The 17,426-nt window shown below is 49.5% G+C and overlaps 1 protein-coding gene across 1 annotated transcript in view; it reads left to right on the top strand.

The window, feature by feature from the left end:
- The window catches only part of EIF2B3 (eukaryotic translation initiation factor 2B subunit gamma), a 119,172-nt gene that overhangs the window by 55,816 nt on the left and 45,930 nt on the right, over nucleotides 1-17,426 (top strand). Inside the window, exon 6 of the mRNA XM_019531326.1 lies at nucleotides 8,615-8,704. Coding sequence (XP_019386871.1) covers nucleotides 8,615-8,704 — 90 coding nt within the window. The remainder of the gene's footprint in view (nucleotides 1-8,614; nucleotides 8,705-17,426) is intronic.

The following is a 17,426-nucleotide window of genomic DNA, read 5'->3' as shown; positions in this document are numbered from 1 at the left end:
TTTGACCCCAGTACTCTTTCCTGCCATGGCAGGGGGTCGGACTAGATGATCTGCTCAGGTCCCTTCCGACCCTAGAAACTGTGAAACTAGTGAGTAAAACATTTGTACCCTCTGAGTTCTGTTTAAATTCAAGCAGTGATCAGCAATCTCTGTTAATTGGTTTTAATCTTATTCCAACTTTGTTTGCTTTTAATCTGATTCCAACTCGCCTTTGGTTTTAGGTTGGGTTGTCATACTACAAAGCTCCTCCTTTTCTAATTACTCAGTTTGCAGTAAACTCTTATTGGATACCTTTGGATAATTATTAGGCACAGAAGTGTGTGCTGTGGATTTTGTGCTGGTCAGAAAAGCATTTATGTTTCCACGTGTGCAGCCCTCATGAAAAGGGGGTATCCTCACTGTGAGAACTAGCCTAGGGTTGAATGTTAGTGTTACCTCCAACCCTACCGCTCTCCACGCAGAGGAACTGCTTGCCTGGGTTGAGGGTCTTTCAGCTCAAACCTGTGGATGTAGCTGAGGGTGTAGGATTGAACCTTGGGTATTAGCCTGGAAAGCCATCTACTCTGTGTGTGGAAGCAGACCGATGCAGCCTGTGTACTGTAATGGTCTTCTAGTGTCTTCCCATCATTCCTTCTGCAGTGTTTCTTTGGCCTCTCCCTCAACATGCCGGAGATGTTTCCCCCAAGCAAGGTGTGTCCTTGCTAACCAAGGCTGTGCTTGCCTGGCAGGGGATTGATGCGCAGAGGGTCTCCACAGGCTGGCCAAGTTGGAGCTGTTCGGCTGCCGTTTACCTCAAATTGACGGCCTCAACATTTGCTACACCTGCATCTATCGCTGAGGGGCAAGGGGAGATGTCTTTGTGGCCCAGTTACAAGCCGGCATCACTTCCACGCATTGGAGACGTGGGTGCATTTACCTGTTCTTACCATCTTTGTCTTGTAGCAAAAGTGGAGCAGAAGCAGGAGGCCCTGGGGCAGCCTGGTGGAGTTGCAGGTCAGCAGTTTGTGACCCAGGTGCAGGCAGTTCTGTCACTACATACCAAGGTCCAGGGACACGCAGGTGCTGCTGGATCTTCTGCAGGAGAAGCCCTAGGTGGGCTGGAGCCTTAGATGCCTTTTACAGATTTAAACCATAAGAAGAATGCTTGAACTCCTGTCTCCTTTGGTTTTCCCAATACCTCCTGCCTTTTCCCCCTTTTTTTTTTTTTCATTCTTCCCTAGAGTGATGGTTCTCAAAGTTTTTTTAGACTCAAGACCTCCACCTCGTCAGGAAATGCCAGCTCTTAGCATCCATTCATTTTTTACTGTTGGAAAAATAATGGAGCAATTCTTGTGTTGCAAAGAACTCAGCAACCCTGCACCAGGGCAGGATGGCTTGGACGCTCGGGATTCCTCTCTGGGTTTATCTTGGGACTCATACATGGGTATTTGCACACCACATAGCACTAACACTATGCAGCACCCTTAAAAATATCTCATGGCCCAGGGCACCTTGGTGCTTGAGAGTCGCAGCCCTGAAGTCATGGTTTTCAAACCATGTTCCACAGACCCGTGGGGTCCCACGATCAGTTGCTGGGGATCTGCAAAGAGACTGGGGGTAACAGCAGAGTGGGCTGGGAAGTGAGGCACTGGTGTTGCCAGGCTAAATCACCTGGCTTCACAGCAGGTCACGCAACCCGTGGGCAGGGCTTCCACAGCAGTGGCTTGAAAGGACAACCACAAGCAGCCATTTTTAAAGAAATCCTTGTCCATTGGATTGCTTCTGCCTTGGAAAACATCTGCTCACACCTTGTCTCTGCTAGTGTGTGGGGCAGCCTACAGCCATGGCAGGAGACGAGAGGGGACTGAATACAGGGTTGGGCAGGTGGGACTGGGGCCAGCTGGCCTGGCCACAGGAGCAGGGGAAGTAGGCAGCTTTAGCCTGCTGCTGACACCCTATGTTGCAAGGTGTGCACTCATTGTCACTTTGTCCTTCCTGCTGCCAATCGCATGCTCAGCTGGGACCAGCCCACTCTTTTTCTTGGTACACAGCTCCTTTCTGGGGCCAGTCTGGCTCTACAGTTGCTTCAAACGTCAGCTTTTGCAGGCTGTGGGTTTTCATTACCCACTAACCACTATTCAAATCCATATAACTTCCAAGACTGCAGGCACTGTATGAGTCCGACTGGCAGAGTCTCTGATCGCTGAGTTATGCTGTTCTAAGCACTGTTTTGTTTGCCTTTGAGTCTAGGCCAGTGACATAAGGAAGCTGTGGCAGCCTTGCTGTGTTTAAGCTATGTAGTGCCGGTGACCTACAGGTTTGACCCAGTATTCGGTTTCACGATTTCCCATGCAGTTACTGTAATTATTTGATTTAACAAAATATATCATGTGTCTACCGCTCAGCCCTTGGGGAGCAGGCGTAGGAGGAATCAGCAGGAGCTCCTGTTCCTCGGTAGCTTTTCTGCGATTCTCTGACTCCTGTTGCTTGCTTAGAGCTTGTTCCCTTCCACGCTGTCATCTTCTTCAGCCTGCTGATTTCATGGAGTAATTCTGCACCAGCGTACAGTCCCACCGGAGCCCACGTGATTGGAGGCTGGAAGCCACGGAGGCTCTAGGGTGCAGATCTTCAGCTGTTATTCCTGCCTTAGCCACATAGAAACTCCATCCCAGGCTCCAAGAGCTGCCTTCAGAGTTAGCCCAGTGTAAGAAGAAAAGATTTGGAGACTGGCTCTCATCCAAACTGGCTAAGCCAGCTTCAGCTTGCTTTAGACCTGAATCTGTCTTAATTTGCAGCCAGCAGCTGTGTTGTCTGGGATGGTGCCTGGAGTGTATGGGAGAGCAGCATCTTTCATGGGCGTCTGGTGCTTTGAAGGTTGGGAGTATTTCACCAACCAGAGCAGAAACCTGTGGGTGTAAGGCCTGGTTCCTCCTCCTGTCCAGTATATGGAGTGAATAACTCCTGGAGCTCATGTCTATAAATATTGTCTGTCCCCCTTCCGTCCTTCTCTTCCTTTGCAGCTTCCCACATCTGGACACACGTACAGCCTCTTCCCTTGCAGTCATATTGAACAGGCCGGACTCGATGATCTAATACGTCCCTTCTGACCCTTGACATCTATGAAATCTATGAAGTGATTCTTAGCCAGTGTTTCACAGCACCCTGGGGTGCCTCGAGATCCTTTCAAGGTTGTTGTGGGGTGCCATGCAGGAGGACTGCAAACAAGGTTCACGAGTGGAACTCAGAGGTTTCAAACAGGACTCCTGAGTATCAAAACCATTCAGCCCTGTTGTGGGCTTGCTGAGTTCTTTGCAGCAGCAGAATTTAGTATGCAGCTGTGGTATTTTTCTGTAGTTAAAAAACAAGCAAACACTTAAGAGCCGACATTTTCCAAGGGGGCCATGCATCTAACAAGTACGGTGCTGTACTAAGTTCTCAGTTCACTATCACTTTCTCTCATCCACTCATGCTCTCTCTCCCTTTAGCTTTTCCAATTCAGTTTGCTCTGCAGACTGAGTCAGCACAGTTGCATCCTAATGCAAAGTATACCAGGAAAAGCAAGTTTTTGAACTCCCTGCCTTGCAGACTCCATCTTTTGCCCCCCTCCACAGGAAGCAAGCATGGGATAAGAGGAGCTCTGGATCCCATTTTGTTGCCCCCAAGCCAGTGTCCTTGAGAGGGGGCTTCAGAGGCAAGCGCATGGCTGTGTGCAGCACGTACTCAGCCCTACACTCCTTGAGTGAGCAGGGCAGCAACATCCCTGTGTGCTCAGAAGGATTGCGGGGGTCAGAGCCTCATTTTACAGATGGAAATCCTGAGGCAGAGGGAGGGAGCAGCTTGTCCGAGGCTGCATGCTGTGGCAGTGGCAGGGCAGAGTCACTAGCCCCTCAGTCTCCCAGCCTCAGAGAGGTGGTCAAGCAGAACCGCTTCCTGAGTACAAGATAACAGTGCTGTGTTTGCCTGGAGGTCAGTTTAGTCGGTGCATCAAACTTGTTACAAACATTTCCCAGCCCTTCAAAAAACTCTACAGTTGATGGCTTTTTTCACCTATTGGAAATAAAATTCAAGGGAGCAGGTGAACAGAGCACCGTCCAGACCCCCTTAAACTACAGGGCAGTTGCTGCTGTGCGTTGCTAAACAGCTGCTGCATTTCAGGCCAGGGATGGCAGCATTTCACTGGTGGGCAAAGTGCTGCTTCCATACAGGAGATGCATTCATGCTGTTGAGGGCCCCGGGATCAGGGCTGAAAGACCCTGGATCAAGGTCAGGAGGTATCTGGGTGTTTGAAGAGCCAGACCAGCAGTGGGCTTTTAATGTTAGTAAGTTTTGCAGCCAAAAGCTTTCCTGTAAATGAGCCACGTGTCCTTGCTGGACTTGGCTCCAAAAGCAAGGATGCCCAGGAAATGCAAAAGGCTCAGTCAGCTCTCTCTCTAAGATTTCTGTGACTGGTGAGATGCACGTTGCTTTCCTATGGGAGAGCACCCTGTCCATACTGGAGTGTGGGCTGGAAATGGTGAGGTGTTGCAGGGGCTCAGTTACCAGAATGGATATGCAGATCTGTCCAGCTGTGGATTGCGCGTGACCCTCAGGCTTCGGGTCCAGGCACTGCTCCAGCTGCTGCCTGTGTCCCTGAGCTCCCCATCCCTCCACTGCCTGCCCCCATATCACTGAGTGTCTGTTTTCCATTAGGCCAGCGCTCAGATCAGCACTAGAAGATGGCACAGCTGGCAGGAGCCCACAGCCAGGAGAGTTGAGGGGTCGGTGAAGCGGGATTCATGTTTATTTTCTTGCAGAAGGAGGCGCTGAGCCCACTAGCCCTGTCTACAGTGTACACCTAGGCCACGTGTCCCATAGTTCATCACTTAGTGTCTTTTTTTCCCCTCAGGTCAGTGCTAGAACACAGACAGCTCCAGGTCCCTGAGCTTCGTTGAGGACATTTCCACCTTCCACCCCCAGTGGCACCAGGTTAGGGGGAAAGAGGATTTCACTTGCTTTGCTTGTGCAGCAGTGGAGGTGGATGCAGCGAGGCCCCGTGCTATGCAGAGGCGCCTTGGCTTTAAGCATCCTGTGTGCTCCCTGCAGATTGATGATTTTGACCCCGGGCTGGTGTTATCTCGCTGGCTGGGGGAGGCAGGGCTGGCGGGAACTCTAAGCTCTTAGCTATCATCTCTCTTAATTAGTTTACAGTTTAAACAAGAGTCCACTTTTCCCTTTCTTCAAAGGGAGTCTCCTCTCTCTGTGGTTGACGTCTTTGAGGGAGGAAGCCACCAGGGAAGGTTAACAGGAAAGAAAAGCTTAGGGCTCTGTTTTCAAAGCAGTGTGAGGGAAGACACAAGCATGAATCCTATCAGCACTGCCTTGCACATCTGAGCGGCATGTGAGCCATCACAGGGGTGCAGACGCATCCAGACACAAGGTTCGGTGGAAGCTCAGTCCACGCGGCATCCCACAGAGCTCATTTTCCAACTGCATCAGTCACTGCAAGCCTCCATTTAATCTCTCCCCAAGGCTTGGTCCTGCCAGCCAGTATGTGGCTCGCAGAGCTTGCTGTCAGGAGCAGACCTGCTGACTTCCAAAGACAGTGCACCCACAAACAGGCCCCGTAAGCCTGATTGTGAGGTGCCAAATGGCGGCTTTATCACCAAAGCAAAGTCAAGCCCTGCACTGGTGATGTCAAGCCTGTGCTCTGTAGGTGGGTGCGATTCCTAACAAAGTTTCTTCTAGTACATTAAAGTAGCTGTAATAATCGCTGCCTACTTAATAACCCTCCCAGCCAAATCTTTAGTCTTCTTTTAATGAGCTAAGCCAACCAGCGTTCATTATTTGACATGCACCCAGCTGCAGCCAGCACCTCCTGGCAAACGGGGCCTTGCTTTGATGGTGTAATTAAAGGCATGCCATCTTATCTTTTGTAGACTGAGAAGTCTGGGCCTAAGCAGCAATCAGGACACGGGTTCCTCATTATTTCTCTATCAGTTGGATTGACACATATTTCATGCCCTCGTAAAGAGTAGCTGCAGGGCACGGCAGGACGCAGTATTTTTGTTACTGGTGAGAGGGTCTGTTGCTTCGTGAACTGATTTAGATTTTTTTTTTACCTCTTTTACCTTCACCTGACGTTAGATTTGGCTTCAGCACTGATACATTCAGAGGACTTCTTTCCGTTTGCCATCTCGTACACTAAAGCACCGTTATCAGTCTAGCACTGCATGGCTGTCCTCACCACAGGCCTGCATTACTTAAACCAGAGCTTCATTTATGGCACTGTGCCCAAGCTTGCCTGTTTGACCTTTTGGAGGTGATTATAATGTTATCTAGGAGTCTGCTCTGTTGCAAAGCGCTTAGGTGGTCTCTCCTGCAGAGGCGTCCTTGTTGGGAGACCTCCCTGCTCCATCCAACAGGCCTGGAGACATGCCCTCCTCTGCCTTAGGAAGAGCCTGTGTGTTTGTTGATGGAGCTGTGAGAAAGCTGACAGTCCGCAGCTGCCTGCCTGCAGCAGGACTGCAGTTTTATCCCGATCCTTGCCGGGAATAGCGCTTGACAGGTGTTTTGCAGTGCTGTGCACGTGGCAGCTTGTAAATCCTCTCTCCGCCACCATGTAGGTGAGTGGTGCAGGTGGAGAAATGAGAGACAGAGAGGCTGAGGCCACACATGAAGTTAGTGATGGAAGTGCTGTGAGCTGAGGAGCTTCTCTTTGATCTGGCAGACCCTCCCCTCACCCTGGCTGCCTCCCTGCACTGTCTTTGTGTTTTGGAGGGTTTTGTTGTACCACATCTTTTTGGGGAAGAGGGAGCCCACGATTTTACCATCCCGCCAGGGAGGTGCAGTTTGGTTCCCTACTCAGTCTTCTTTCCTTCTCTGGCACAGCTTTCTTTTTCCCTTTTCCTTTCTCCTCTGTTGCCTTCTCTCATTTCTTTCCTTTTTCTTTCTCTCTGGCTTGCTGTGTTTCCTCCCTGTTTCTGTCTCCCCTTTTATATTTTTTTTGGAGCAAAAAGTGCTCCGGACCTCTCAAAAACATACCACGATGACAGCGTTAACACTGTCCATCAGATATTACAATGCAGGAGGGAACCCACCAGCAAGACTGTCGACCCTGTGCAACAGTCCAGCTCTCACGTGCGTGTGCACTGACACAAGTACTCCAGGTCTCACTCATGTGCAGATACTTCCTGATAGAGTTAGTGGGTTCTCTGTCACCTTCTCAGAGAGAGCAGTTCTGGTTGGGCTTCCTTCCACATGGGCATCTGCCCCATTGATAACATCAGTCCTGGAGCATCTTAGGACAAGAGAGAGACACCAGGAAGTGCTTTGATTGGAACATTTGGTATTTCCACCACTCCTGCATCCGTAAATATTCTCTGCATGCCAGCAGTGTGAGCTTCTGTCATGGCACAGGCAAAGACCTCTGTCTCACTCCAGCCAAGAAAAAAAGCCAGAGCAAGCCCTGACGTTGGAATCAAGCCCTTTTTAACAGGCTAACTAAATAATAGAGTGAAAAGGCAAGTGTTCTTGCTCCAGCGTCTCTGCTTGCTTCAGGGCTGAGAAATGAGAGCAAGAATCAGAGCGGACCTGCTGGCAGGACGTGTTAGCTCCAACTTCATAATTAAATTCAGACATCAAAGGGGAAAGAGCTAAAAATAAAGGACAATTTGGGGTGTGGAGTAAAGTTTCTCTCTCTAATAACCCTCCTTGGATTGCGAGGCCTATTAAAACCATCTCCCACAACTTTCTTGGTGTTCTCTCATTCTTGATCTAAGAACCTACCGCAGTCCGCAAGCTTCTGCCTTGCCAAAGAGGGGAAGGCGCAGAGGCGTCCCTCTCCCCATGCCAGAATATCCTTGAAGGAGGATAGTTTTGTGTGGAGGGGGAGCAATTGCTGTGCAACATCTCAGTCCTTTGGATCTGCTGTAATATGGAACCTCCATCGCCATTAAAGAGATGTGAACACGGTGGTTGAAGCAGGGGATGTGACTTGGCCTTTGCTCGTGGCACAGACTTGCATCTAGTGGAAAACACCAAGGTGCTACCAAAACATGGGTGTGGGGAGTGGGTCTGGGCAGGAGCTCAGCATTCACAGCTCCCCCATGCTTGGAGAGCCTGGTCTTTCCCCCATTACCGACCCCACCTGCTCCATCCTTGAGCTGTGACAGTCACCCCAGCTTGCCAGCTGGGAGTCCATCTCCCTGAAGCGCCCTCTCCCCTTGGCGTGATGCACAGCGATGGTTTTGCCCCCATGACACGAGTCATGGTCCCATCAGCCGTGCACATTAAAGGCTGTTGAAAGCTCCCAGGCTGCTCTGTGAATTCCTGCTCCCAGCTTTGTCCCTTGCCCTCCAGTGCTTTGAGCGTGTTTCCCTGGCTTCCTACCCAGCAGAGAAAATACAGCGGGTCCTTGAGGAGATGGGTATTCCCCTGGATAGCAGGGCAGTGCAGAGCCCACAGATGTACATTTACAGACAGCTTCCTGCAGTGGCAGCCATTTCTCCTCACCTTGTTGCTGGCTGTGCTGTATGTGGGCAGGGAGACATTTATCCATGCATTTTTACCATCCATTGATATACCAACCAAGTCAGGCTCTTAATAAATGACTGTGGAGCGCTGTGTTGTGACTCCCCTGTTTTGTTCTCTCTTCCAGGCATCCTAGAATTCACATCCGGACAGGTTTGGTCGATGCCCATCTCTACTGCATGAAGAAGTGCGTGGTAGACTTCCTTGCAGAAAACAAGTAAGGACCTGGGAAGGGCGGGGGTAAGCACAGGGAACCAGGGGTTTGCTCTAAAGCAGCTTCCCGATGGCAAGGTTTGCACTTATGCGCATGTCACAGGAAATCAGCAGAATCTTGCACCTGCTTCTGGAATCAGACAATTGGCCATGTGGTTTAGCTGCCTTTCACAAGGGAAAATCCTCCTTCCAAGCTCTGGTTTCTGCTTGGTGTCTTTGTTTCAAGCCCTGCAGCAGCAGAGTTGAAAGCAGAAGCTTTTGCCTCCTGTTCTGATAACCTCTGCGTCCCTTGCTTCTCCCCATGCAGTGTCCTTTACTCTTCGTTTCTGCTCTAGTGTCCCCATTGGATAGGACCATTAATACCTTTCAGGCCTGTGTCTTTTCTGCAGCCTAAACTCTAATCTGAACCTCTGTGATCACCTTTTCTCCCCCACTTTGCACCCACTAACCCTGCAGGCAGGCTATCTCCAGAGCATCCTCTGTTCTTAGCTTGTGGTGTTCCCATGTGGAAACTCCAAGACCACCCACCAAGGGTAAGGAAAACGTCCATTTATGGAAGAACAGAGTGATCCCAGCTATCATATTTCATGAAAGAGGGGGGAAAAATCAATGTGTTTACCTTAAAGCAAACACAGCAAGTAGTTCAGCCTCGGGACAGCTTTCACTTGGGAAATGGTCTGTGGCATCCATCGTGCCCTTTATGGTTGCTGAATGTTTGCGGAGTTCTCCAGGCTGTTGCCCCCATTGAAGTGAGATGGAGGATAAAGGTCTTTGCCAAACCTTAAGTCCATGGCTGTATTTCTCAGGAGAGGGGCTGACGTGAAAGAGACTTTTCTGTCAGCTCAAGCATGGTGGAAGGCAGAAGCGCAGCCCTTTTAAGGCCAAGATCCCCCCTGGGATTGTGTTGGGGGCTCCGTCTTTGGAGGGCTGGCCAGTGTAGGGCCTCTGTCTGCATGCATTTTAGATGGAACCTGCATGGTGACTGCCAGCACTATTTCTCCCTCCTGGTGCATATGGGGTTTATCTGCTGGGTCTCCGTTGCTGTCAGCTGTAGCTGGCAGGTGGCATTTTGGGAGCATGCTCCTGTGTCACCTGGCTTCTGAAGCCCTGATCATACCAGCTCACTAGCAGGTAGGAAGGCAGGAGCCCCTGGAGCTCTCAGCCTAGCTTCCTGTGGTCCGCTGTCCAAGTCATCCACAAGATCATCCACTCCATTATTTCTGGCAAGCATGCCATATATTAGGCCCAAAGAAGCTCTGATCCCCTTCCTAATCTGCTGCTCTGCTTTCTGCTCCCTGCCCAACTTCTTGCCTTGCCTTCTGCTCCTTGCCTGTCTGTCACCATGCTGCCTGTCCCCTCCCTCATCTATTCCATGTCACATGCAGAGGGTGTCCATGCCACTCGTGCCACCCGTGCTGCAGGTTGGCCACCCTGATCCACTCCAAGCCTTCCCAGGCTCCAGAGCAGAGCGCAGATTCCTCCCCGCAGGTGGCTGCATGTTTATCTTCTTTCATATATGTGTTTATTATTCATCCAGCAGCCAACTGGGACAGAGCCAGTCGGTGCACAGTATTGCCACGATTGGAAAATGGGACCTCTGCCATGATGAATAGGTTAGGCTTTTAGATCCTAGCATTGGTGGGCATCCTCTGCTTGTTTTTCTTTGCTAGGGAAGGGAAGGACAGTGCCTGCCCAGAGAGCTCAGTGAAAGACCCCGTGGAAGTATTTGCTTCACAAGTACTGACGTCTGCATAATTGTTTTTCAATCCAGAGGAAACTTTCCCAAAGGCTTTGCTTCTCTGCAGTTTCACACCAGGGCTGGAGAAGCTTCGATGCTGTGTTTAAGTTGCGTGTAGTTAAAACTAACAGCAAGGACTGAAGCGAACAGAGAAGCTGTTATGTGGTGCCAAAAAGCATTGACACTGTACTTCCTTGGTATTACAGTATTTACATTGTGTTCATGTTTAAACCTGGGGGCATGATGGCAGAAGTAGCATTTTCTGCCATTGTTGTAACATCACTGAGACCTCTCATTTTTTCCCCATTTTTATTTTGACATACACCATCAGAAAAAGCTTTGCTAACAGTTAAAACAAAGGGCTCAAGTTGCAGCAAGGGAGGTTTAGGTTGGATATTAGGAAAAACTGTCTTACTAGGAGGGAATTGAAGCACTAGAACAGGCTACCCAGAGAGGTGATAGAGTCTCTATCCTTGGAGGTGTTTAAGCCCAGGTAGATAAAGCCTTGGCTGGGACAATGTAGGTTGGGGCTGGTCCTGCTTAGAGCAGGGAGTTGGACTAGATGCGACCCCTTGAGGTCTCTTCAACCCTCATTTTCTTTAATTAGTCTGATTCAGTGATCAGATCCCAGTCCTAGCTATAGTACTACATGCTGCAGAGGAAAATGATGGTTACTTCCAGGTCAGGGGTTTACTGGGAAGAAGGTGTGGTGTTGAGTCCTGCCCTCCCTGGTGGGAAAAAGGCCTGGCCAAACACAAGGTAGTATCAGTTTACCTGGAGCTGTGATTCTCAAACCAAATGAGTAGAATTGGTGCAGCTTGTGTATGGGTGCACTTACATTGTTAAGAGTGTCTTAAATTGAATTAAATCTATTTGTAATTTACTGAATCAGGTAATTTCATCCTCTCTTAAACTGTCTTAAAATGTCCACCCCAATGCCTGGCATCAGTGTCACTAAATCAGTGCACGTATGCAGCAGACAGGTCTGAGGATGATGAGCAAACTGTGAAGGCAGGAAAAGTCCTTTAATAAAAACATACTGTTGTTCCCCATGCAGCCCAGGGGGTGATTTCTGTCTTGGATGTACAAAGCTCAGGTTGCAGGCAAGCCAACCTGCAGTGCAGGGACTCTGCAGAGAGACCATTGCAATTTGAGAACGGGCAAGTCACTCCACCTTGCCATGCCTTAGCTTCCTCCTCTGCACAGGCCTGTCTGCAGGCTCCGCCGGTGATGAGCCGATGGAAGGTGTCATGGGGAGGGCGAACGGTTATTGACCAGAATAGAAATTTGCTGGCAGAGCATCTAACCCATGATCAGGGGGAACAGCTGTTCTTGTGGTCTGCTTATTCTGAACACGTCTAGGTCAGACACACATGTCCAAGCAGAGCCAAGAGGGCACAGCCCCTCTGTTCTGTTTGAACCTGGGAGCAGGTTGTTTTTCAGGGAAGTGAAGCCCCTTTTCCATCCTCCTCTTAGACAGAACAGATTTTTGGCAGCTAGAACTTCCCCCAGGCCCAGCTATGTCATAATCCCTATCCCAGCTAATTCAACCAGCAATCTCATCAGTCGTGCCCAGCCCCTGACATAATGCATGTGCACAGATGTGGCCCAAACTCATTCTCTTCCAGGGTTGCTGATAATAAAACAAGAAACGTCCTCTGCCTGCGGATTTCCAGGCAAGACCCTCTGTCCCCCCTGCTCTAACAGGGCCCGCCTGGTCGAATTGCCATGACAGAGCAAGCAGAGTATAGGCTTCTAGGCTTCAGAGACTCAGCTTCTTCAGATGGCATCCTACACCTAGCAGCTTGGAGAAGTTTGTTTTTTCTTTTAAATGTCTCCTCTGTCAGGATCAAGCTCAGCTGAGGAGTGGGGCTATAGTGGAAGGAAGCTGCCGCTTTGATAAAAGAGCAGCAAATCAGCTCTGGGCAATTGCCAGTTACAGGAGCCCAAGGAAGGACGGCTCTGGGCAAGCACCTGCAGCCCTGGCAGGCGCCTCAATACTACATCTCTCCCAAGGATCGGGACACAGGCCAAGCCAGCAAGCTGTTGACAGAAGGAGAGACTGTGGCTGGTGGGGGGCATGGCCGCACCTCACACCCAGGGGGCTCCGGGGTGCTGCCAGCACAGTAGCCAGTCCCTTTTCCTGGCACTCTCCTGCGTGCCAGGTTGGATTCTTGCCTTGCTGCTGCAAGCAGGGAAGATGGGAAAAGAGAGGCCTTGTTCCTTCTTTCCCTCCTGAGCCCAGTGTGCAGCAGAGGGCAGGATCTGGGCCAGTGCCTTGTGAGCCTTGCCTGCTGTGTAGGCACGCATCAAAGGTCTGCACTATGTGCTCAGAGCTCGCTGCTTGCAAACCCCAGGAAACTTCTAGTGGAAAAATTATGATCCCAGTACAATAACATAGTCTTTTTGTGTGTTGCCTTTCCAGAATATTTCCCAAGCCCTGACAAGGTGAGATAAAGGTTGGCAGACATTCTGGGGTTTTTTTGTTTTTAAACACAGAAGTTTTTGACTGTGTAACAGTGAAATCCCTTGGACTCTCTCAATCTCCTGCTGGAAGATTGGGGGGTGGGTGTGTCGCTGGATGTGCAATATATGTTTGTAATGCACGTGCAACAGGGAGAATATCAAGCTTGCAGCCAGTGACAGGCACAAATGATAGCATTTATGATAGATGTCTACGTGCTTGCTTGTCTTCACAACTGAGGCACTTAGACATCTGAATCCTGTCATTTTGACCCACAAAGAGTAGTGCTTAGAAAACCAGAGGCGTAGCTCTGGCTTCTTTAAAAGAAAAAAAATGCCTTCCTTACTTATAATCCCTGCCCTGCCATCATATTTGTTAATTTTTTCTTCGTGCAGATATTTTTTGGAACAGTTCTATCCCCTGGAAAGGCAGGCTTGTAATTGAAATACTCCCTTAACCTTAATCACACTGTGTGTGTCCCTGGGGCTATTAAAAGACTATTTAGCTTGCAAAGTTGAGCATTGGAAAGTTAGGAAGTTTCACCAGTAAGGTTTCCTGTGCAACCTGAATTCGGTCCCTGTGTGCTGTGCATTATGAGACAGTCTTTAATTATATGACTTCATACTTGTTTTTGTCCCTGGGATCACTGCCTCAGTTGGTGCACATGGTGCTCAGTGAGCAAGCAGCTCTTCAGTGTTTTGCTCCATCCTCCACTTCTTAAATGGTGGCCCCATGCCTTACTACGTACCACTCAAATCCTTCTCTGAAAGCAAAATAAATAATTTCCTCACTGGTTTTCCTGTGACACTTAGAAACCTGCATGATACCGATCATTGTAGTGCTTCATGGACACTGAACAAACTATTTCTCCAGTTCCCCTTTCCCCTCTACCTGGGAGTGAGATATTGTTACCCAGTTTTAAAGGGAACTGAAGCACAGAGAGGTGAAGGTTTAAAGCGTCCTCTGAGCTGGCATCTTTGACTTTTCAGAATAGTTATGGTAATATGCAAAAATCTAGAAATCTTTGTTCAGAGATGATACCTTTTATTAGACCAACTGAGAAATTGCAAAAAAATTATCTTTTTCTGCACGCTTTCAGGCTCACATGCCCTTCATCAGGCTCAGGGAAAGTTAAAAATGGTAAAAAGTCCCCATATGTAAGAAATAAACTAGAACTCTTGGTTCCAAAATGATACCTTTCAGACCAACACTGCTACCAAGTACACCCCTGAAACATGGAAGATGCTAAATTTTAGCCGATTTTGGATTTTAAACTTCATTGCAGAACAACAAGGATGTTTTTTTGCCTCCTGGCCTGCCATCTGACACCTCCAGGGAAAGAATTCTATCTGATCTGCACATCAAAGAGCAACTCAACACAGCTCACAAAGACACTCTCATGGACCCAGAGGGACAGCCTTCCATCTTCAGCTCCCTCTGTGTAAAAAAAATGAAGTTTATTTCCTACCTGTGGGGACTTTTTACCATTTTGTACCATCTACATTTTTCCCAGAACCTGACGAAGGGACTTTGATCCCAAAAGCTTGCAGAAAAGGACAATTTTCTTGCCATTTTCCAGTTGGTCTAATAAAAGGTATCATTTTGGGACCAAGAGTTCTCATTTCTTGTACATCTTAGCTGCAAAACAAACCCATGTCCAGCCATGCAATTTTGGTCTTGCAGCCTGGTCTAATTCAGGCAGCTTCTGTGGCACTGGCAAAAGTTGTTTGCTTAGCGCACAAATAGCCACATGCCAGATTCAAGCAGGGAGGGCCTGGAACATCTCAACTGCTGGGAAATAATTTTTCAGAAGAAAAAACAGAAGGACTTTCCCAGAACCTCGCTTTTGGAAATGGCAGAAACGTTTTGAGTGAAACTTTCTGGAAGATTCAGCCTCTGGCGAATACCTGGTGTGGGAAATTTCAGCCCAGACAGTGGAAGTTCGGCAAAACTTCTAAGCAAATGAAACCAAGATCTAATAATATTCAGGACTGGGCAGCGCCACTACCTGCAACAAAGATACACCACAATTTAGGGCAGTTTCTCCAGAAAGCAGGTGCTTTCAGATACCCTCAGGCATTTGCCTGCATGTCATTCACTGCTGTGAGTGAATGGCGCATGGTTTGTAGTCACAGATGTGGTAACTGCATGTGGAAATGTGGTGAACATTTGGCCTTGGTTTTCTGATCTGTCAGGTTCTGGCATTTGTGTAGAAATGGTGCACACCATTGCCAAAAATGTGCCTTGCTTGCCCACTGCAGTACTTCTGCTCTGTGGTGCCTTTTCATGGCCAGGGCCAGGTGTCACCTTTTTATTACCCCCTTTTTCAAAGCCACGTGCATTATTTGAACCTGGCGTTTTGAGGCTGTTTGGTGTGGGCAGATCCTCCCCTTCCAATGCTTAGCCCCTGGATCTGCACCACTGCCACATGGCAGGGAGCACTGGCTTCTGACACTAGCGGGGCCCAGTAGAGCCACGGCACGGGGCACCTCTGGTAGAACAAGAGCATGGTTCCTCTGCAAGATCCATCGTGGAGGTGGCAGATGTGATAGCAGCACAAGTGTTGGGGGGAAATTCTTGTTCATCACCCATAAATGTGCCCTGTTCTCCATGGAGCTCTCTGCCCTGCCACTCCCCCCGGGCCTTGGTGGAGCCCGTGGGAGCTGATTTGGAGCCAATAAAAAGGATTAGTTCCTCCTCAGATCAGGAGGATATTCCTTCCTTCTCAGTGCTCAGGACCTAACCAGAGCCACCCAAAGAGTGGAGCTAAGGGTTAATCTCCTTTGCAGCCATACTTGTCCTGAAAGTCCCTGCCCAATCTGTTTGCTCACCTTTAATGAAGCTGAGCCTTGCCTCCTGCTAAATAGGAGCAAGCGGTGCAAGGTCGCAGAGCCCTGCCCCCAGCGCTGCCCTCCACCTGTCCTGGGGGACCTGCAGGTCGGCCAGTACCAGGGACATTCTCCACAGGCAAGAAACCAGGCTTCTCTCTCTGGGGTCTGTGCTTGGACTAGGGGAGGGTGAAATAGGACCTCTGTTACCTCTCGTCCAGAGAAAGAATTAGGGGTAACCTTTTCAGGTTGAGGCACGACTGGAGCTCTCGCTTGGCTGTGGGATGCTGCAGGCAGAGGCCTCTGCCAGTTTAAGTTAAGGTGCTGCCCAGATTAAACCAGCGGGTTTGTTCTTTTCCCCCTCTAAATGCCTCTTTATCATTCAGACTGTCACCTGCGTTTCCTGGCAAGGGCAGCTGGCTGGGAGGAGGTCTGGGAGACCAAAACCCCCCAGCTCGGTGGTCTTTGTATGGCTGCCTAAAAGATGGCTTAAAAACAGAACCTGCTCTGTGAATACCTGGGAGCGAACACGTGTCTGCCGCACAGCTGGAACGATCTCCTCTCTGCACTTATCCTGAATACCTTCCTTGTGATTCAGGTGGGTAAATCAGCAAGCAGCTCCTGCAGGAAGGGCGCTTTAAGGTGGGGAAGCTGTAAAATGTAACTCCCCAACTAAGCAAACCCCTCCATCCCCCCCCCCCCTTGGGTGTGCAGTCAGTTACGGTGTGAAATGCAAATTCATCTTTTCCACCATGCCTCGCACATCAGACACAGCTCTGCATGCCCCGAGCTGGACAGGACTGGGCTTTGCTGGTATTGCCCTCATCCTTTGTAGCAGCAGCACCTTATACCCCATTGTACCAATCCAGTGCACTTATGCAGCCTTCCTGAAACAAAAATGGGAATGTCGCAACTCTCCAAGCCAGATCTGAGCAAATCGCACTCTATGGATGCTTGTCTGGGACAAACATACCTGCTGCTCGGTGGTGGAAAGCCCTGACGCAGATCTCCAGTACCTGGCCAGGGCTGGTTTATCTCTATGAATGGGTCATGGATACTTGGCTTTGAGAAGTCGGTGCACCATATTTGGAACAGAAGCTGTGCTGACTCGGTGTGATTGGTCAGCAGTCACATGACACACAGCTGTGTGATTGGCTGCTGGCATGCACGTTTGGGTTTACGTTATAATCCTGCCTCTGTGGATCCTTGTACATGAGATGCTGAACTAGGTTTTCCGTGGCCTTTTGTGTCAGAACAGCTCAGATCCTTTCATGATAAAAGTGGCCAGTGACACTTCCATGGAACCCACTCTCATTTACACCAAGTGAAGCTAAATCTGAGCGGGCGCAAAGCTTTCTCTCATGCGTGGATGACTTCTACCTGACTCAAGAAGTCTATGGGCCAACGAGAGGCAAAGCGCTGCTTGACCTGGTACTGGCTACGGGGGATGACCACGAGCTGATCACCTTCACCATCCGCCGTAAAGCTGGCAAGTCAGTCAGCAACACAGAAGTCCTTGACTTCAGAAAAGCCGACTTTAATAAGCTCAAGAGGCTAGTTAGTCAGGCCCTCAGGGACCATGACCCCAGGGAGTTGGGAGTTCAAGAAGAGTGGTTGCTTCTCAAGGAAGCAATCCTCAGTACACAAGCTAAATCTATTCCAACACAGAGGAAAGGCAGCAAGAAGGCACAGCAGC

The sequence above is a fragment of the Crocodylus porosus genome, unplaced genomic scaffold, assembly GCF_001723895.1.
Source record: "Crocodylus porosus isolate Cpor-Errol unplaced genomic scaffold, CroPor_comp1, whole genome shotgun sequence".
Classification (NCBI taxonomy): domain Eukaryota; kingdom Metazoa; phylum Chordata; order Crocodylia; family Crocodylidae; genus Crocodylus; species Crocodylus porosus.
The sequence above is the reverse complement of the archived record's forward strand: the minus strand, read 5'-3'. Positions and strand labels throughout refer to the sequence as shown.